Source organism: Nycticebus coucang, chromosome 14 (genome assembly GCF_027406575.1).
Source record: "Nycticebus coucang isolate mNycCou1 chromosome 14, mNycCou1.pri, whole genome shotgun sequence".
In the NCBI taxonomy this organism is placed as follows: Eukaryota; Metazoa; Chordata; class Mammalia; order Primates; family Lorisidae; genus Nycticebus; species Nycticebus coucang.
This window is the reverse complement of record NC_069793.1, coordinates 83,574,510-83,596,572: the sequence shown is the minus strand read 5'-3', so window position 1 is coordinate 83,596,572 and position 22,063 is coordinate 83,574,510. Positions and strand designations below refer to the sequence as shown.

The 22,063-nt window shown below is 39.9% G+C and overlaps 1 protein-coding gene across 1 annotated transcript in view; it reads left to right on the top strand.

The window, feature by feature from the left end:
• The window catches only part of CTSC (cathepsin C), a 39,169-nt gene extending 17,645 nt beyond the window's left edge, over nucleotides 1–21,524 (top strand). Inside the window, exons 3-7 of the mRNA XM_053561070.1 lie at nucleotides 3,275–3,441; nucleotides 6,953–7,096; nucleotides 12,699–12,814; nucleotides 19,324–19,455; nucleotides 20,742–21,524. Of these exons, the coding sequence (XP_053417045.1) occupies nucleotides 3,275–3,441; nucleotides 6,953–7,096; nucleotides 12,699–12,814; nucleotides 19,324–19,455; nucleotides 20,742–21,244 (1,062 nt within the window). The 3' untranslated portion in view covers nucleotides 21,245–21,524. The remainder of the gene's footprint in view (nucleotides 1–3,274; nucleotides 3,442–6,952; nucleotides 7,097–12,698; nucleotides 12,815–19,323; nucleotides 19,456–20,741) is intronic.
• The last annotated feature ends 539 nt before the right edge of the window (nucleotides 21,525–22,063 follow it).

The window sequence follows — 22,063 nt, the reverse complement described above, 5'->3', positions numbered from 1 at the left end:
AAGGATCCATCTGCCTTCCTCCCAGATGCAGGGGTCCTCAAACTTTTTAAACGGGGGGCCAGTTCACTGTCCCTCAGACTGTTGGAGAGCCAGACTATAGTTTAAAAAAAACTATGAACAAATTCCTATGCACACTGCACATACCTTATTTTGAAGTAAAAAAAGAAAATGGGAACAAATACAATCACACTGCCACCGCCTTCTGTGGCCCGCGGGCTGCAGTTTGAGGACTCCTGCCCCAGAGTGTTAAGATTACAGTGAGCCACCCATCCAGCCTCATGCTTTTTTTTTGTTTTGTTTTGTTTTGGTGACAGATGATACAGTGGTTCAAGAAATGACCTTTGTCACCTGTGAACTTATGTTTGAATGTTTTCTTCATTTAACTTTGCCAAGCCACTTTTCTTTATTAGAAGAATAATGTCTATTATCTCAAAACAATACAGGTAGAAATCTTTTGGTTTTTAAGCCTTTTTTGTGTAGTTTCTGGGTATCTCCCCTCAGTATTTGTAGTAATTTTTTACCTCTCCAGCTCTCTATGGGAAGACAACTTGTATGAAAAAATACTGTGCAGTTGGGCGGCGCCTGTGGCTCAAGGGAGTAGGGCACCGGCCCCGTATACCGGAGGTGGAGGGTTCAAACCTGCCCCGGCCAAAAACTGCAGAAAAAAAGAAAGAAATACTGTGCAGTATTGGGAAGAATGCTTGGGTCTAGGAGTCCTTGGTTATAAATTCTAGTTCAGCTATCTGCTTAGTCTCTTTTTTTTTGTCTGGAGACTACGTTATTTCTGTATACTCTTGAACCTTGAGGATTATGAATAGTCTGTACAACATTTATAAAGTATGAAGTTTCTGCTGTTGGGGCACAAAAGTGCCATAGATGGTATATAAATGAATGAGCGTCCTGTGTTTTAGTAAAACTGTATTTATAGAAACAGGCAGCTTTCTCCAGCCTTTGTTTGCTCACCCCTTTCTTAGAGATCACATGTTTATCAGGTAAAATGTTACATAATAGTTTTTAATACAATTTATTTAAAACTTTGGATATTTGAATTTTTTAGGACATACTTTTGTTTTTAACATTTCTGCTATCCTGCAGCAAGTGTCTTTCTGTGTATAGTACTGTGTGGGGGGTACAGTTTCTATCGGGGAGCTCTTGAGAACTCTTATAACCCTGTCAGACTGCTCTTCAAAACAGCAAAGGCAGGAGGGAGGCCTTGCTCCACCCAGCCTGTCTCCCCAGCGTGCAATAGAGGAAAGCGTGTAATTAAGAGCCTGTACCAAAGAAGAACACAAAATAGATCTCTAAGGCTATAATTTGTATTCTGTGAAGTTTTTGATTTATAAAAACAGAAGTTTTATATAGTTTAATATGATAAAAATAAATTTTATTAACACACATAACACACCCTCTAACATTGCTGCTGAGGAGTGTTCTAGGCCTTTGTTTCTTTGTTCCTCATCCTGAGTTGGGGCTTTAGAAGGGACTTGAGCAGTGAGTCAGATGGACAGATGGGCTTCAGAGTGTCACGAACCAAGATACAATCAAGGCGTGCATGCGTAGCCCTGAGGAACTTACCCTGTGCCATGCAGCTTAGTGAGTGGTGAATCCCAGGGTTTGAGTCCAGCTCTCTGGGATTCTAAGGCCATATGTTTTTAACTCTACCCCAAAATAATGATTGAACTCAGAGATAATCAAATGTTTAGCTTTAGGTGTGTTTTGGCCACACGTTCCTCTAAACCCAGCCTGTTTTTCTAAGTATAGTTTTATTGGACCATAGCCTAGTTTATTCATTTATGTATTCCCTGTGTACTTTTTAGGTTGAGTAGTCATGACAGAGGCATTCTTGCCTGCAAACCTAAAATATTTACTATCTGGCCCTTATAAAAGAAGTTTGCCAATCTCTGCAAACAGGGTAAGTAGGATTTGTTCTAGTAGATAAAAAAATCTGCAAAACTACCGCCCTTGGTGCCAAAATGAACATTTAACTATTTTTTTTTTGGAGACAGAGTCTCACTTTGTCATGCTTGGTAGAGTGCCTTGACGACATAGCTCACAGCAACCTCAAACTCTTAGGCTCAAGCCATTCTCTTGCCTAAGCCTTGCAAGTAGCTGGGAGTACAGGCACCCACCACAATGCTGAGCTATTTTTAGAGACGAAGTCTCACTCTAGCTTAGGCTGGTCTTGAACTTTTGCACTATCATGGCATTGAATAGTTGCAGTGAACCTCGGTGGCCTGCGAAGCCTATATTATTTGTTGTCTGCTTATCATAGGAAATACCAACCCCTGTATTTGATCATGGAATCCCAAAATGTGTTTATACCTTTGAGCTTTGAAGGTGTGTTTTTTTTTTTTTTTCCTTTCTGGTTTTCTTATTTTATAAATGAAAGATCTAAGGCCCAGTAAAATCTCACCCAAGGTTCTACAAACAGTCTGTTCCATTAAATTAAGTCAGAGACTGAAATCAGCTCCAAGTTTTTCCTCATACAAACTCAGCGCGGCATTTTCCTTTCTGGCCTCCCACATACTCCACTCTCATTCTGGATCATGCACCTCAGCTCCATGAGATGTTAGGACACCTCTGGAGCCAAAGTGTCCTAGTTCAAATTTTGGCTCTGTTACTTTATGGTTATTTTTCAGTGTTGAAATTGAAATAAGATAATATTAATGAAATAAAGGAGAGGGAAAAAATTAATAATCAGGTTACTTTTGCCTCCTCATAATCAATATCCTAATAAATTGGGAGATGGACAGAAAAGAACAAGGATCTTGTGTAGTTCTATAGAAAATGTTAATAGATTGTTCTTGTAGTTTCCTGATTTCCTTTCTGGGTGGAAAAATATAGTCTGATAGACCGAGGACAGTTCTGTTTCCACCACTTAACAGCTGTGTTGCCTGGGAAGCATTCCTGGGTCTCTGAACTGGGCCTCCATTCCTCTTCAGTGAAATGAGGCGGTTATCTGCCTCCTTGTAGCCTAATTAGGACTCAGTGAAGTAGCTTCTGTAAAATGTCTTGAATGTGGCAGAGGTTCTAGTTTTTTCCCTTCCCTTTCATTCCTAGAAGAGTTTTGTTTCATAGATTTGTTCAGTGGCTAACAGTGCTATCCATAGAAAAGTTTTGTTTCTATTTCTTTTCTAGAATAATTCTTAAAATGCAGCCACTCAGGGAAAGTTTCTGTTCAGGGTAACAAATGGTGGAAAGGGGGAGCTGGAGAAGGAGGCCTGAGAGTTGAGCACAGATTTCACTCGGCCTGCCCTTGCTTTATCTTTTGCAGTATAAGGAAGAGGGCAGGACGGTGACCAGTTATTGCAACGAGACGATGCCTGGGTGGGTGCATGACGTGCTGGGCCGGAACTGGGCTTGCTTCACTGGAAGGAAGGTGGGAGCTGCCTCTGAAAATGTGTATGTGAACACAGCACGTCTTAAGAGTCCCCAGGAAAAGTGAGTTGTCACAAGTGAGATACACATTTAGTTTTTGTTTTATGGTATGTATGATTGTGCCCATACTCTTGGAACTGTATTTTGATTATGTAGAATTTATTTATATAAGCCATGCTATATAAAACCTTATGGAAAAATCTATTAACCAATGTAATTGAGAGAAGAAGGTATTTTTTTCTCCAAAATGTTCTGAAAGTAATGGACCAATGATGGCTTTAAAAGAAATTCAGATAAAGGACCACAGAACTACAAATTACTAATAAAGGAAAATCATTTTATTGGTTGCCATGTAATGACATGTTGCGTGATACTCATGCTGATGTTGCAACAAGTGTAAGTGGTACTCATTTGAACAAATTTTAAACAAGACAATAAATAACTGAAATCAAAGTTAGCATTTGTGCAGTGTATTCCACGTAGTTTGCTAGGAATGCTATAACCAAGTACCATAGACGGTGGCTTAAACAACAACAAGGTGTTTTCTTACAGTTTTGGAGGCTGGAAGTCCAATGTCAAGTTGCTGTGAGGTTTGGTTTCTTCCCAGGCCGCTCTCCTTGGCTTCGGAGGGCTGCTTTCCTGCTATGTTCTTACATCACCTTTCCTGACAGCATCCTAATTACCTCTTCTTATGGGAACACCAGTCAGACTGGACTAGGGCTCACCCACATGACCTCATTTTATTTTAATTTCCTCTTTAAAACGCTGTCTCCAAATACAGTGACACACCGAGGTACATATGTGGGGAGACACAGTAACGTGCAGTTAACGTTCTTTTGCTTGTTTTGTTAAATTATTCTACTATAAATAACTGAAATTTCAGACAAGACTAGAAATTTCAAACAAGACTGTATTGGTGCTGGAAGGAAGACATGAACAAATATTACTACCTTATCTGTTTTATTTATTTTGAAAGCCACCAAAAGTATACATGAGCAAATCATCCCAAGCCAGGCAGCACTGGCAGTGAGTGCCTGTTGCAGAGAGGTAGTGGGGGGTGATTTCCAAGGGAATGAATTGTCTGCAGAAGTACTGAACAAGATCTAGACTAATTCATCCCTTTCATTTTGAGTTCACCTTTTAAATAGCTTTGTTTGGCTTGATTTTTGAACAGCACATTTCCTACTAAACTGCTCACTTTTCACCCTACCTTTTAGGATATATAGACTGTGTACCATTGTACTCTATTCGGGATCCTCAAACATTATTTCATTGTGAAGTAGCTCCTAATCGGAATGCTCTGAACTGACATTGTCTCCCTGTAAAAGGAGTGTTTGGGACTAAATTACCTTTGGGGTGTCTTTCAGCTCTTAATAATCTATTATCCCTTAGTAAGGTACATTATTTTTAATCTCCTTGGATCTTAAACAAAAATAATAGTGTTTAAGACCCGTGATTACATGGTGTCATTACTGTAATGGATGTATCAGCACACCAGGTTCTGCGAGATGTTGTGATAGAGGAAGGAAACCAAACCAGCTACATCCAGTGACATTCACTCCCATTAAAGGAAAATACTTTTTAAACTTTTTATTTATAAGTAATTTACTCCCGTGCCTAAGGAAATAGTGAAACAGTTGTAACTCTTTTTGTTGTTGTGTTAGAGTTGTCAGAAATATGATACCAACAGTTTTATAATCTGTTTGATAAAGGTTTCACAATTTGCAGTCAGTGGGAAAGAACCTTGATAAAAACATTATCAACATGGTTGCACATTTTGCTCATTATTTTTGGTGTTCCCGGGTTCTTTGACCATATTAAAATACACTCCCTCCTGGGGCCAGGTGTGTGCCTGTAATTCTAGCACCCAGGGAGGTGGAGGCAGTAGCATCCCTTCAGGCTGGGAGTTCAGACCAGCCCGAGTAAGAGGAAGACACCATCTCTACTAAAAATAGAAAAATTAGCCACGCGAGGTGGTGCATGCCTGTCATGCCAGCTACTTGGGAGGCTGAGGCAGAAGAATCACTTGAGCCCAGGAGTTTGAGGTTCCTGTGAGCTAGGTTGATGTCATAGCACTCTCCTACCAGAGTAACAGAGTGAGACTCGGTTTCAAGAAACAAAACAAAAGAGAAAAAAAAGGAAAAACTCCCCCAAATAACAATTATAAGGGAAAGAAATGCTTATAAGATGCCTAAAATACATTGTGGACGGTAGCACAGTCACAGCTGGGAGATTGAAGGACGAAACTTAGGTCAGATATAGCTTGTTTTGCATAATTGAGTGTTTATGGAAGTGAGTCGCATTCAAACTACAGAGTCTTTTTTAATAGGAATAATATGGTGAGTTCTATAATGCCCAGCATCTGGCACATAGGTGTGATAAATGTTCGAATTCACTGAGAAATTAACTCCCTCAATTTTTTTTTGTTGTTGTTGCTGGTAAATATACTCTTTGTGTGTTAGATTTATTTACATCTTTATCCAAGCATTTGGTATACAGTAAACCAGTGCTTCTCAGATTTTAATGTTATTGTGAATCACCTGGGGATCTTGTTAAAGTACAGATTCAGATGGTCTAGATTGGATACTTACACCCTGCTTCTGACAAGCTTCCATGGGCTGCTATTGATACAGGTTTAAGAAACAAATTTTGAGTAACAAGTGTAAACCAAACACCCACATGGAATAATTTTTTGTATAATGTGGTTATAATACTTGCACACTACATATACATTGCATATAGTTTCTGTTGTTCTCCTTTTTTTTTCTTATTAAAAATGTAAGGAGTGGGGAAACGGTGGTAATTTCATGCTGCCACTCAAGAATAACCACACAGTTAGCTTTTTTTTTTTTTTTTGGAGACAGAGTCTCAAGTTGTCACCCTAGGTAGAGTGCTGTGGTATCACAGCTCACAGCAACCTCAAACTCTTGGGCTTAAGTGATTCTCTTGCCTCAGCCTCCCATGTAGCTGGGACTACAGACACCCGCCAGAATGTCCAGCTGTTTTTTGGTTGTAGTTGTCATTGTTGTTTGGCAGGCCCAGGCTGGATTTGAACCTGCCAGCTCTGGTGTATGTGGCTGGCACCCCTAGCCGCTGAGCTACAGGTACCAAGCCAGAATTTTTTAAAATGCATTTATAGTGTGGACATATATACTATTATAAATATTGATTTTAATTCTATATAAACTTCTTTGATTTCTTTTTATATTTAATATAGTATAAACATTTTTCCATATCAGTTCAATAATCTTTTCAAGTATTTTTATTGACTAAATTACATAGCAAATGAAATATTATGATTTATTTAATACATCCCTTATCTAAGAACACTTAGTTTATTTACAGTCTATTACTAGTGCAAAAGTGTTTTATTGAACTTAGTTAACTTGAACATTTTAGAGAAGACATTCCAAGATATTCTAGGCTGTTGATTCATATTGCCAGTTGCATTTCTGAAAGATACCACTTTCCACATAGGCATATCCTGTATGAGTGCGCATTTTAATTGGATCCATTCACATCAGTAAAGACTATATCTGAAACTGTCTCACTTTTGTTGTATGTATTCTGGTAGGCTCTACAAATATAACCACAACTTTGTGAAAGCCATCAATGCCATGCAGAATTCTTGGACTGCAACTACATACATGGAATATGAGACTCTCACCCTGAGAGAGATGATTAGGAGAAGTGGTGGGCACGGTCAGCGAGTCCCAAGGTAATCGAATATATCTCTTTATCCCTGATGAACATATTAATGTTGAACATTGTCCTCCCTCCCAACAGGCCCTACCTAGATTGCCCCCCATTGTTATTGTTAATCTCAGTTTAAACCTATGTTCTTTTCTTATGTTTCCATTTCCCTCTCCTAGTCATGCATATTCTATTCCAAGTCTTATTTATGGGTTTTCTTTCATCGTGTCTGTTGCTTCCGTTACTCCTTTCCCGTTTTCTGCACTCTGGCGTGGGGCTCTGTCATGTCTTTTGGTCTCTCTGCCTCGTGTCCTCATTCTTAGCTGTTCTGTAAAATACTGCCAGTTTCATCTTCCTGTCCCCAGCTGTAACTGTGTCAGTGCCCACTGTGTAAGGAATAAATTTAGCTTCCTTTCCAAAGCCATCCAAATAGGACCATAACTGTATTTACTATCTAGATCTGCTTTCAAGCAATATGGCACAGTTAGTGAAAACTTTGATTTTGCCCCATTCATGCTGCTCTCTTTGCCTTAGATTACTCAACTGGCCTTAATAACCGTCGCATTTGCCACCTATAAAAAAATCTCCAATTTTCTATTTGCAGTAGGGTCTAGCAGAGGGGGGAAAAAGTTATTTATTAACATAGCTCTACTACCCTTAACCAGAGGAGGCATTTTGCATCTTTACCGTATATCCCCTGTGATGTAGTTCTTACTTTGAGAAATTATGTCATAGTACTTTGAATTTATCCCGTCAGGGATTGTGGTAGATTATTTTTATTTCCCCAAAACTATAGCTGGACCTTACAAAGACTATGTAGTTCTTTAACATTTGTTAAATGGTTAAAGATATTCCCAGTGCCATAGCTTGCTTTAAGGTCGTATGACTCAAGGGTAAGGAAGTAGAAAGCCATAGTGAGCTCACAGAGTTGCTAAATTGTGTAAGTAGGTTATTTTCCCTTAATACATTGAAATAGTCTCCAGTTCTCCAAATTAACCATGAGAATATCATGGTTAATTTCCTAACATCTAGAGTCCTGGGTTTGAATTTTTATTAATGTTTGAATAAGCCACCAATTGATTAAATACCCACTTACCTCTAAGGCATTACTGCTTCATCTGCAGACTGATGTAGAGGTGTGGCTTTTTTTGACTGTGAGAATGTATGGAGTTTTTTTTTCTGTCCAACCAAAAGCATCCTCCCATAATTCTCCTTCTTTTCTCAAAAGAATCTTCAGTACTACTTCTCAACATGTATTCTAAGGAATTCTAGTCCACAGGATACACTAGTTTATCAAAACTGGGAAAGGAAGCGTATTGTGTGCCCCGTCAGCTCTCTAAAGTGGGGGATCTAAAGTGTCTGTATCACACAGGAAGTTGAGACTTATTCAGCAAAAACGTTGAGCATTAAGAGGAGGCTTGTTAGTACTTGATCCCAGGGAGACTGGCTCCTGCCTGAAAGAGGTGAGCGTCAGGCACAGCTGCTTCGCCACGTGTCACCTCATGTGTCCTATTTCTGAGGAATTCTTTATGATCTCTCACCTTTCTATAGCCAACCCCTTTTGTTTTTGGAAGCAGCTAGATTTATGAAGGGCAGCTTCTAGGATGAAAACTCTATCTAGATAATTTAAGGAAGTAGGAAAAATACTAAAGAGATACTATAGTCTGGCTACCTGATTTTCAATAGTATTTTTGTATGTAAGTTAGTTTATTTATAAGAATCCAGGGACCCAATAGAAACGCAAAAGAATCTTAACCTGAGCTATGCAGTGAGTCTGAGAAACTGCTGAAATTATGGACAAAATTTATTGTTTATGGGTATCTCTTTAAATGCAGAACTTTCACCAGATTCCTAAAGAATGTAGCCCTAAAAGATTAAGAGCCTGTAATGTAATTCTTACTTTTTCATCATCCAAATTCCTCTTTCTCTCCCTTCATTTCCACACCAGTAAGCCTCAGTTCTCATGTTCTTATGTTTTGTATGTGTGTATTGGTGGGTAAATACTCTGCCTCGCTGGATGGCAGGAAGGAGGAGTTTAACACTTAAATGCCTGTTTTGTGTCAATCGCTTAAATGTAACCGCATCTTATTTAATCCTCTTAATGACTTGGAGGATCGTGACCCTAGTTATCACCCTAATAGCTGCCATTTATTAGGGACTTACCAGAGACAGACACTGTGTTCTAAGCACTTGTTAACCATTATTGCATTGAATTTTCATAACAACCCTTTAAGGTAGGTATGATTATACTAATTTAATAGAAGTAAACTGTAGTTTGGTAATGTTAAGTTCTCTGCCAAATGCCCCACAGACAGGAAGGGGTGAAGCCATTGTGACAGCTTGATGTTATGCTGAGATATGTGCCCTAAAATTATATTATGCTGCCAAAGTTAAATTTCTCTTTTATCCTTTTTATTCCTTAGTATATTCTTAGGTATAGACAAGACAATTAGTTCATGTGTATATTTTGGTTAAACGTTTTAGCCTCTGGGATATCTATGTAAGTGTACAAGTGTATATGTTTTCATCTATGGTTCCCGGCTCATAACTCCCATAGCCCTTGCTGTGTTCTTTTCTTATAAGGTTGGGACGTTTTAGGCCTTAGAAGCAAGTGGAGAAAACAGAATCTCTCTCTCTGACCCTCTCCTGCCCCCCTTCATCTGCCCAAGGCAGGACTCTAGTCTTCCCCTCCTTTTCTATATTGTGGGTCATAAGACCCCCATTTCAGAAGGAGTCCAGCCCCATGTGCTGCAGGAAGGGACGCTGCACGGGGGCCAAGAAGAATCTGAACAGACGGGCTTGCTGAGTTTCCCCACTCAGTTTATTACCTTTAGGTCATACCCTTTTTGTCCAGTCCCATGTCCACATCCTTCTCAGTCATTCCTGTACACTGACATCTCCATGAAGAGGACAGGGTTGGAGAGCTTCGGGGTGGTGGAGCACATGGAGTCTCCTAGAGTCTGGTGACCGGGGAGGGCACGAACGCCCTGCATCCCTTTCTTGTACCTCACTCTATACATTTCTTTATCTGTGTCCTTTACAATATTCTTCATAATAAACTGGTAAATGTAAGTGTTTCCCTGAGCTCTGTGAGCCACTCCACCAAATTATATGAACCCAAGGGGAGTTTCATGAGGGTCACCAACTTGTAACCGGTTGGCCAGAAGCACAGGTGAAACAGCCCGGGCTTTTAATTGATCCTGGAAGTGGGGGGCAGTTTTGTGGAACCGAGCTCTAAACCCATGGAATCTGATGTTATCTCCAAGTAGATAGTGTCAGAACTGGGGGGTACCAGCTGGTGTCTGCTGCCCAGGGTGGAGAACCTGCCGCTTTTCTGATCTCAGGATTACTCTCTCTTCAGTATCAAAGGAGGCGGGACTCTGCCTTTCCTTTCTGTGCTGCTTTTAATAAAAGACTTTGTTCTATAAAATTTGGATGTAGTGAAAAGCCCACACTTACTGACCTAGAAGGCTCTGTGTGGCATTAAGGCCACAGGTTCCCCACCCTTGCTTGGTCACAGACCTCTACATTCATTGTTGTTGGTATTATTGAGTGAAAGAATTAAAAAAACACAGTTTGAATTTTTCTCCAGTATGGTCTCTGAATGTGAAACCACAGAAAATTTCCATTCAAAAATTGCACTCTAGTTTTTATTCACAAATCTCAGAAGAAATGTTCAGTGTTTGGGGTTTATCTTTGCCACCCTATGTATAAAATTATACACAGTGCATAGTTTTTATATGTATTGGTTACCTGGACGTTATCCAAGTTTTACAACGTTACTATAACATCTTTGTATTTGTCAGAATTATTTTTATGTATTTCATGCCTAACGTTATTTTGAGTATGATTAAAGATGACTTCATGTTTATCTCTATGTCATATGGATATTCGACCAATGTCCCTGGCTTGGGAAATTTGAAGTGAATAATTAATTGGCATTCTGTATAGAATATGCTAGTCTTTGTTTTTATTTATTTATTTTTTGCATAAATAATACAGTCTTTATTATCACAAACCAGACCACAGTGAGGCAGGCCGTTCCAGACAGGCGATTGAGCCTTTCACTATGTGAACTCTCTGATGGTTAATGAGGCTGGGGCTTTGGTTAAAAATTTCCCCACATTCACTGCGTATATAAGGCCTTTCTCTAGTGTGAATTCCCTACTGCTGAGTAAGTGTGGGTTTATTGCTGAAGGCTTTTGCAATTCACTGCACTCATAAGGCCTTTCTCCAACATGGAATGATCGCTACTCTTAAGCAGATTGTTCACTTTTTTCTTTTTGTTTCATTTCCATTTAGTCTTGGGACAGTTTAACCCACGCTTGTGTCACTCTAAGAGAAGTGTTTGAGAGACAGAACCACTTGGGATTAGGTGTAGAGGGTATGAAGTGGTGTAGAAAGAGTCTCTGCCTGTGGCTGAACTGGAACCCCGTAAAACCATCCTGGTAGCACTGAAAGTTAGAGTGTATGACAATGCCAAGGTGAATACAAAATTCAAATAGGTTATAGTGACAGAGCCAATAAATGTTGCCATGGTGTGACAATAGTGGCCAAACAAAAGAGTCGAAGGGAAGTAGAAGAGAGGAAACAAGTTTTCGTTGGGGGCTTGTGGGTGGAAGCTACTCTATGAGCAGTTTTTATTAGAAATTTCGGGAAGTTCTAAGGGGAGTTCTAAGCAGCGGGCAACAATCCTTTACAGCAGCAGTTCTCAACCTGCCGATCACGACCCACAGGAACTGTATTAAAGGGTTGCGGATGAGGAAGGTTGAGAACTACTGCTTTACAGTAAAGAGCAGCAGCACAAAGGCACGGGAGCTGGGCACCTGTAGCTAAAGGGTTAGAGCGCCAGCCCTGCGCACTGGGGGTGGCAGGTTCAAACCCAGCCAGGGCCTGATAAACAAACAAAAAGCAAAGACACGGGAGCTGTGGGCACTTGGCAGGCTGGGAGAAGGTCTGGTGGGTCTAGGACTACAGTTCTCTGTGTGTGTGTGTGTTTTTTAAATCTCTAAAACAGAGAAGCTTGTAGAATAGTTTTCTCATTTCCAGAAAATGTCTATTCATTTGTAGGCCCAGACAACTCTCACTGGTGTGTCTTACTTTTGAAATATATCACATAAGGTATAAGTTCTATAGTATAGTGAAATAGTTTTACCTGTCCTTGTGGTAAGTCAGCCTGCTTTGTGCTGAGACCCCGCCAACTCCACTTCTTTTACACTACCAACTCCACCATTTCCCAAGCCCAACACCAGCCATTCCTCTGTTGTTTCTGACCCTTTGTAGACCTCCTTTAACTGCTCACATCTTCTTTCCTGGTCAAAATCTGTTAAAAGTGAGTAAGAATCAATCTTTTTAGTCATACTAAAAATAACATCACAGTGATACACAAAATCAGTGTTATCTCACAAGGGAAAATGACTAGATCCTAAAAAAGAAACAGTTAATGAAAGCCATTTTCACAACTCAGTTGTATAGTTGGTGCACTGAGAGGCTCACGGGACCAGGGCTCTTTGGGCGTGCTTCCGCATCTCAGTCCAGCCGGGTAGCGGAGATCATGGAATTAGACCTGGAAACCCTCCACAAAGGAAAGATTGTATGTTGATGTCAAATGTGCTTTTCCTTTCTAGGCCCAAACCCGTAGCACTGACTGCTGAAATACAGAAAAAAATTTTGCATTTGCCGACATCCTGGGATTGGAGAAATGTTCATGGTATTAATTATGTTAGCCCTGTTCGAAACCAAGGTAAAAAAAAAAAAAAGTCCAATTTTTTTTCAATAATTTATTTTTAACTATTATTTGTGAGACCCCGAGGATGGATTTGGGAGATAGATAGAATGAACACGAGCCACTTTGGTAAAGAAATGGAAAATAATGTGGCCTATGAATCCTCACTTTTTCCTTTTGTTTTTCCATGACAAACTTTGCTTATAGATAGTCTTTGCACCTGAGCTCAATTCGTGTTTCTGGTAGTTAGAGACAATCAGAGTGATATGTAAGACAAACTGGTCTGGCCTCCTTGCTGAAGAATTATATACAATTAAATTGGTCTTCCTTCTGCAAGAGGTTTGCTGTAATCCGTCTTTCCTTTTCCACCATCATTTTACTTTGTAATTTAGTACATGAGGCCCCAAAATAGATCTTTAATTTTTTTTCTGGTAGATTTTTTGAGCTGTGTAAGGAATTTTCAGTTCACTCTGTGCTGGTAACTATTAACCCAGCTTTCTTCATCAAACTTGAGGCAGTATGAGTGGATTTAATTACAACTCTTTTAGCTGAACTTGATAGCAAACTATCTTGTCATCCTAAGTTTTAGCCAACAGTAATCATTTATGCAGTACTCGGGTTTATTGTTTCTAAGCTTATTTTGAAAATAATAGTACTTGTGACTTGATTTATTACTATAAATAGGTATAGTATTTGCTATCTGGAAATATTCTGATTAATGTCTCCTGGGGGGATTATAAAGCTGAATTGTTTTCCCCCTTTCTTAAACATTTAGTGATAATTAGCCTTTCTTACTTTTCAACTTTGTCACCTGCCCTCCAAGCCCCTTTCTGGTTGAATTCTTGCAGTCTTCTGATTGCAGAAACCCCAGGCAGATCTCATGGCTGCCCATCAGCAAGATCCCTGCCTTTCCACTGATTCACCAGAGGTTCTTATTTCTTGCCTTTCTCCCAGTTATCCTGGGACACTTCATTCTAGAGAAAGTATAATTCTCGAAATCCGTCTCTACCTTCTTGATTTCTTGGGGAGATCTCTTTTTTGGACAGGTGGGATTGGAAATGAGAGAAAATTGCAGGTAATTGCTAAATGAATGGCTATAGGGTTGATATTAAGAGAAGGTTAAAAATTACCCTATTAAACAGATCTTTTCCTATTTGAGGAGATGAGTGAATGATGCTGGTCACGTGTTTCCTTGGTTATTGAGGGCCTGGCATGTGGTTAGCACTCCATAATATGAGCCACTCACATTGCTGCTACTTTTTTTTATAGAACATTATATTAGATTCTAATATGTCTTAAATTTTTTTTTTTTTTTTTTTGTCGAGGCAGAGTTCTACCCTATGCCCTGAGCAGAGGGCAGTGGCGTCGGAGCTCACCGCAGCCTCCGACTCCGGCTGTGGGCACCCTGCTGCCTCAGCCTCCGGGGCCGCTGGGATTACAGGCGCTCGCCGCTGCACCCAGCTGGGTTTTTCCATTTTTTTCACGAGTTGGGGTCTCACTCTCGCTCAGACAAGCCTCGAACTCCTGAGCTCAAGCAATCCTCCCGCCTCAGCCTCCCACAGTGCTGGGATTACAGGCGTGAGCCACCGCGCCCGGCCTTAAATTTTTTTTTAATGGCAGAGGATATAAAGACTATTATGTCTGTGGTGCCAATGATTAAGGCTGAAAAGGTTTGCACTGAATTCAGACAAACTGAAAAAGAACTGAGGAGCTAAAGGTACCTGTGACATGCCCTTTATTCAGCTTGTCACGGCTGGTGAGCAGGTGTGGGGATCTCCACCTTCATCCAGCTTGTGAGGGCACATAAGCTAGCATAGGAAGCCTCTCCCCAACCCCCTACCAACAGGTGGAAAGCCTTGGGACCTCATATAGTAGCCAGAACAATAGTGGCTCCAAATTGAACACTAATGGTGATTATTTAGGAACCCAAGGCACCTGCTAGCTTAATCATATTATTCAAAACAATCAGGCACCACCTGGTGTTCAGGTGAGAAAGCTTAATTTAACCCATCTTCCCCACAATGATGCAGTCCTTGTCCTGGAGACTTAACACTTTAGCAATACTTGTATGCAAAGCATTAAAGTACAACATAACTACATTAATAAAGTGTATTTAAGATTCAGTTGGAGCATAGGAGAGGGTAGAAAGTTATATTCCCTTCCAAAATATATGATTGATGAGTGATAATAATTCAAGGGAAGGAAGGGAATTCGACTTTCTAAAGCTAACTTCTTGGACACTGTGTTTCTTGGTAAAAGCTGTTATTGTGTCCAGTGTTCCCTATTCTTTTGCTGTTGTAAATATGATTTGTACAGACAGAGGGCAATTGCAAAACAGCTTTGATGGAAATTAATTGCTTTTGAATTGATTCCTCATCTATAGTATCTTGTCAAGTACTTGAGAAAATAATGTACTTAGAGCTTCTTCTTTTGACTTCCTTTTGGTTTTCTGTACCGTAGGTTGGGGAAAACTAATTATTTTCTCTTCCTGCTAATTGGCTTCTTGGAAGTTTCCACTAACTTTACCAGTGTTTTGTATAATCCAAGACTCAGAATTAACTACAGTTAAAGGAATTCACAACTGTTCTTTATTTAGGAACCAGATTGAGATAAAAGGGGAAAGAAATATTGAGACAAATGAGGTTTTACCTTTGCACTTGAAAATAGCCTTGAGATCAAGCATTACAGCCAGATCTACTTTGAGGTGTGAGATGGAAGAGAAGCAAGGAAATTGGGTGAGATGGACTTTCTTTGTTCTTCTCCCAGCTATGTTGTCTTGATTTATTATTATATCTTTAAGAGAGAAGAAGAGTATCTCTCAGGGGTAACGTTAATTAGGAAATGCAGATTGTTTTCCTGGTGTTTAAAATCTCCATTTAAGTCTTGGTTCTAAATACTGTTTATGCTATGAAAGCAGAAAGGCAGGGATCTTAAATTGTCTGTTCCACCCGATTAATTTTACACACGTGATAAAAATGCCAAAGGTCAGTGACTTTCCCAGGATCACATAGCAAAGCGAAAGAGGCAAGAGGTGGGAAACAAGAAAGTCCTGACTCCTTACCCCTACTTGAGTGTGTTTTCCACTGTGCTAAGATATTGCTGAGCAGAGTTACACCCTATGCAAATCACATTATCTGAGACTGTGCAAATCTGATTACTGCAGAGCTCCGGCCAGGCCAGACCCACTTCTTATTCTTTATTGCATTGTAGCCTTCTTAAGGGATAATGATTCTTTTAGAATCAAGGCTGCCCTTGCTTTTTGAGACAAGGCATTAATTACCTTGGTAGCTGACACATTCTTTTGGGAAAGTCAGGGGCTTGAGGAAGGTTATCTTCTTTCCTCACTCCTGTGATTGCTTTTTAAACAGAGCACATTCTGAGCCCTTGAATGCTCTTGTGGCTCATCCCTCCCTCAGTACCTTGTGGATAGATAGTGAGCATTTAATGGCTAATACTATTAAAGAGAGATTATGTGTATGGCTATAATGGGCCAAGACAGTGGGATGGCCAAAAAGGACTCTTTTCAGGTTTTCTTAGGATATGTTATTTCTTTTTTTTTTTCTTGCAGTTTTTGGTTTGAACCTGCCACCTCTGGCATATAGGGCCGGAGCCCTACTCCTTTGAGCCACAGGCACCACCCAGGATGTGTTATTTCTTTTAAGACCTTGGTGTCTCATGAAAGGAACACTGGCTTTCTCTACTTACTCATCATCTTCTACTTTGACCTTCCCTCATTGGAAAAATGGGTCCTACGGAGAGTATTATTTGGATGTTTTGGGAAAAAAAGATTTATTTTTTTTCTATCTAGCGACTGTTAACACAGAAAAAGAAAATCTGAAAATTCCTTAAAATAGATACAGACATAAAATAGAAATTTCAGAACACTAACCCTGCATTAGGAGATGATAAGCATTTCCCATCCATTAGCTATGTGACCTTGGATGGGTCATTGCTTCCTTCTGAGCCTCAGTTACACGTTTTCTAGGAAGTAGGTTGTGTATTCGATGTATCCCAAGGCCCCTTTCCAAGTGCTCCTCTTATAATGATCTTCTTAGATGATTCCTGAGCAGTAAAGGAATGTATATGATCAGACTGAGATTTTTAGGGTTTGAACTTTAGGAAACATTAGAAATAGTAGTAGTGAAGAGAGAAAACAGGGCTCTAACACCCTCTAGGTCCTGGGCCTTGTACTGTTGTTGAACTATTTGGAGGAGTTTTAACAGAAAAACTTTAAACAAATTAAATTTAACAGAGTTTAATGGAGCAAAGAACTGTTTACGAATCAGGAAGCACCCTAAACCAGGATAGGTTCAGGGTGACTCTGGTGCGTGCCTGCAGCAGACACATGGACAGAGGAAGTGACTGTATAGAAAACAGAAATCAGATACAGAAACAGGCCGTTTGGTTACAGCTCAGCATTTGCCATGTTTGAACACAGTTTGAACAGTTGGCTGTCCCGATTAGCTGCAGCTTGGTGATTGTTAAGGAGTAGGTTATACTCTGCTTATATAACCAGTTGGGTTACAGTTCGCAAGAACAGAGAACCCTTTAGGCCAAACCCAAAATATGTAAGAAGGCAGCTTTAGGCTAAATTTAATTCAGGAGGTTCACGGTTGGATCTAGGCTTCTGCCTTACCTATATATATAGCTTAGAAACAAGTAAAAGTTGACTCCGTTGAATTCATTTATTTCACTTTTTCGCTTTTATGTCCTGGTTGTCAGTGTGTATCTATTTGTTCATTCCTTGACTCATTCTACAAACACATCATTCACATCATTGTATTCCATCATTGTGTCAGGCATCAAGACAGAACACATGTCCCGTGAACTCTCAAATAAATTCAGTTTAGTTTCAGGTAAACAATGTAAGTCCTTCAGACAGTGTAGAATATTGAAGGATGAGACTAGGTCTTGGCTTTCCTTTTTCTCAGGGCAAGACGAACATAGGCAGTTACCGGGAGAAGGGGAAGTCAGCAGCCCTAGTCGTATTTTGAAATCATAACATTCTTTTGAATACTTCTCTCTCTAAAGAAGGCAGTTACTCAATTACAATATTCAGATTTACTAAAGAGACTTTTCTTTATGTAGAATGAGTCTATTTATTGAATTGTATAATTGCTCATAAATTTTATTACGCAAGGGAAAGCTCACCATTCAGATAATCTGGTAGAACTAATACATTAGTACAGCAAATAGAATCACATACCAGTTGTGCAGAGCTGGTTAATACCAGTGTGTCGCATTTGGTACAAGCATATCTCCATGGAGAATTCATGTTACTGGCAGCAGTAAAAGAGACTAATAACAGGGATATTAAAATATGCTCATTTCTTTCTGGAATCGTAGTAAGTGGAAATCCCTGTTATATATGTGCCATGTTTTCTTACATATATTTATTTCTTTTACCCAGATATTTTGAAGAAACATACAAAAAACAGCGTTCATATAAATTACCTCACAATACAGCAATTTTTTTCTTTTCTTGAAATAGCGATTCTATTCCTAGCAGATGCTTCCTAATTTTTTTTTCCTTGCCAGAGCATCCAGCTGCTGAATGAAGCAATTTTTCTTCCCTTAGCACCCGCCCCCCACCATCAGCTGCTTTTCATCTTCCTCTGACCATGCCCTCACTTCCTCATTGTCCACCTTAAATACCATATTCATCATGATAATCATTCTTTTCCTTTTTGGGGCTTTGTTGGTGGTGGTGGTGTTTTTGTCTCCCATACTTGGGTTAAGACCAACACTGTACAACACACCCACACCTCGGTCGTTCTTAGGGTTATTTCCACCCCAAATGCTTTAGAATACTGCTTATGTTAGTCTCTTAGGGGTTCCTATAATATTGCATCTTGGGTGACTTACACAGAAATTTTATTTCTCACAGTTCTGCAGGGTGGGAGGGCCAAGGTCAAGGTGCTAACAGATTTGCAGTCCGATGAGGGCCCACCTCCTGGCTCCTGGCTCACACACTGCCTTCTTTTCTCTGTAACCTCACGTGGTGGGAGGGATGAGAGATCTCCCGGAGGCTTCTTTTGTTAGGGCACCAATCCTCTAGGACTCTAGGGGTTGAGATTTCAATGTGAATTTCAGGGGACATAAACATCCATTTCATTGCATTAGAGATATTTAAAAGCTCAGCTCACATACCCCTTCACAGTTATCTCTCAACATAATGGCTCAAAATCTTGTGGAAATAAATCCTTTCTTCATTATCAAGAATACTGTCAAATGTTTCTTAGAAGTTATGAGAGGGTTCTTTTTTTTCTTTATAGCTTCTAAAACATTCCCAAAGAAAGTCCCATATAGAATGTATTACTTTTGATGAAAAAGAATGAAATCTTAATATTTGTCAGCTCGGCAGTGTTTGTGGATTGAATCTTTTCTGTTGTGCGGATCCTTCACAGACAGCACCAACATTCCCTGTAAATATCCCTGTGTTTTTCTGATCCCCTCGGGTTTCTGTATGATTCTCTGTGAGGCTTCCAGTGACTCTTAGATTGTATATCTTTCTTTCCTGTTTTCAGAATCTTGTGGCAGCTGCTACTCATTTGCTTCTGTGGGTATGCTAGAAGCAAGAATCCGTATACTAACCAACAATACTCAGACCCCAATCTTGAGTCCTCAGGAGGTTGTATCTTGCAGCCAGTATGCCCAAGGTAAGTGTTTTGTTTCAGGCACTATCTTTATGAGATGTTTAGCTGGGCGTAGTTGGCCGCTATTTGCAAAGGCAAAAGAACGGTGTAGCAGAGAGAGCACAGTGTCTGTAACTAGATAAGCTGGGTAGAAGTCTGGACCTACCACTTATTAACGAATGGTCCCTCATGGAATTCAGTGTGCCCTCAGCAAATTGTCAGTAGTTACCTATATATTTCGTAAGCATTGCCTCTTGTATACATTACCTACTGATGCTTAAAGAAGTAGGTACAGTCCTAGTCGTAGGCAGGAAATAGGAACAAAGAAGTTTTATAATATTTTGGTGGTCACACAGTTTTTAAGCATTTGAAGTTCAGTTCCAACCATGGTCTTGCTCCAAAACCCAATTTGTATTAAAATCAATCATACTAACACTGGTTTCTCTTTAGGAGAATTTTAACATTTCTATATTTAGACTTCTAGAACAAGCTGTATAGAATATATGTAGAAAGCCTAGCTGCAATTGATTCAGGGAAAAACATTATCATTTTAAAGTTTTCTGCTGTCGAGACCAGATTTGGCCACTGGAAAGTTTCCCAGCAACCAGTGAGGTGGCCAGTGAATGATTATTTGCCTCTGAGCTCTTCATCCTGTGTGAAGAACTTACTAAACACCACCATTGTTACTGCTCCTTAAACTCACGACGCTTACAGTTCAGCGAGGGAAATAGAAATGAAATCATTGTAACGGTGAGAAATACAATGAAGACAAATGACAAGGTTATGGGTCTGTGAAACGGGATGAGGACTACAGGAGAGAGGTGAGGGGAGGACGTTTTATCAGGAGGTTGTCGGGGTAGACTTGCTTGAAGAAGAGCTGAGGATGGGGTCTGGCCATTTAGCAATAGCTAAACTTTTATTGTTTGTGGATGAAGTAACTAATTTAGCCCTATGAGGAAGGTGCTATTACGATCTATATTTGGCAGATAAGTAAACAGGGGCACAAAGAAGTTAAATTCTTCACAGAGCTATAGATTGGAGCTCATGCAGGATTCAGAGCCATCCCACTTCACCACCACATCATAGCTACCTTCCATATTAGGTGATAACTAAATATATAGCCAATAGATTTGGAGGGGGAGAGGTAAAAGGATAGTTAGCTAGACTGATGACTGAAGTGACATTAAGCTATGGACGGTTTCCAGGGGTAAAGAATAAAAGAGCAGAAGAAGAAAAATAGGAAGTAGAACAATTTTTTCTGTGCCCTTTTCTGGTAAGAATTAACCACCATGTGTGTTATTCATCCTCAGGCTGTGAAGGTGGCTTCCCGTACCTCATCGCAGGAAAGTATGCCCAAGATTTTGGGCTGGTGGAAGAGGCCTGCTTCCCCTACATAGGCACTGATGCTCCGTGCAGAATGAAGGAAGACTGCAGGCGTTACTACTCCTCCGAGTACCACTATGTGGGAGGTTTCTATGGGGGCTGCAATGAAGCTCTGATGAAGCTGGAGCTGGTCCAACATGGGCCCATGGCGGTTGCTTTTGAAGTCTATGATGACTTTCTCCACTACCGCAGGGGGATCTACCACCACACTGGTCTGAGAGACCCCTTCAACCCCTTTGAGCTGACTAATCACGCTGTCCTGCTTATAGGCTATGGCACCGATTCAGCTACTGGGATGAAATACTGGACTGTTAAAAATAGCTGGGGCACAGGTTGGGGCGAGGGTGGCTACTTCCGGATCCGCAGAGGCACCGACGAGTGTGCCATCGAGAGCATAGCAGTGGCAGCCACACCGATTCCTGTGCTGTAGGGTTTACCACCGGGTGATTCTCACTGATCACCTTTAATCCCAAGAGGGGATCGTTTATTTACAGATGGAAGACTTACACCTGCCATTTCGGCTTACACTCTGATGCTTATGAAGAGTTTCTGATATTAGAATTAAAACCACCCTTAATTTTAATACACTTTCCATTGCTGGCCTACGTTTTTCTAAGTCCTCAATTAAATGAGAATTTTATGGGAGATGGTAAGCTGTAAAGTACTGGATTTTGTTTAATCATTTGTAATTCAAACAGACATTATATATTTTTTAAAAAGAACTATGTGAAAATAGACTTATTTTTAAATTGTATCAATCACAAGAAAATGTGGCAATGATTAAAATGTTTTAAACTTTTTTTATAGATGTATATTATAAATTTTGTGTGTTCTCAGGGAATATTTATTGACTCTTTCCACTGGATTCGCTTAGGTTACCGTATAAGCACTTCTTTAAGAAGGAAAAGCATTGTAAGGATATTTCAATTAAAAACAAAACCATGAACCTTTAAGACAGGAGATATACAGTGAACCCTATATCATTCAGGACATTTGAGCCAAAGGTCACAGGGAAAAGAAATTGGAATTTTTGCTAAAATCCAGATATTCATGAAACTATTTTTTAATAATGTATACCTTGCATTTGGGAGTATTGGTTAGTCTCATTAGGTGAGCAGTAATGGGTTAATGAGTGGAATACTCATAGTTTAGATTTGTATAGATCTTTAAGATCTGCCAGGGATATTTTACAGTGCTGTGATACAGTTATTTATTCTATGCTGAATAAACAGATGACATCTATAGAAAT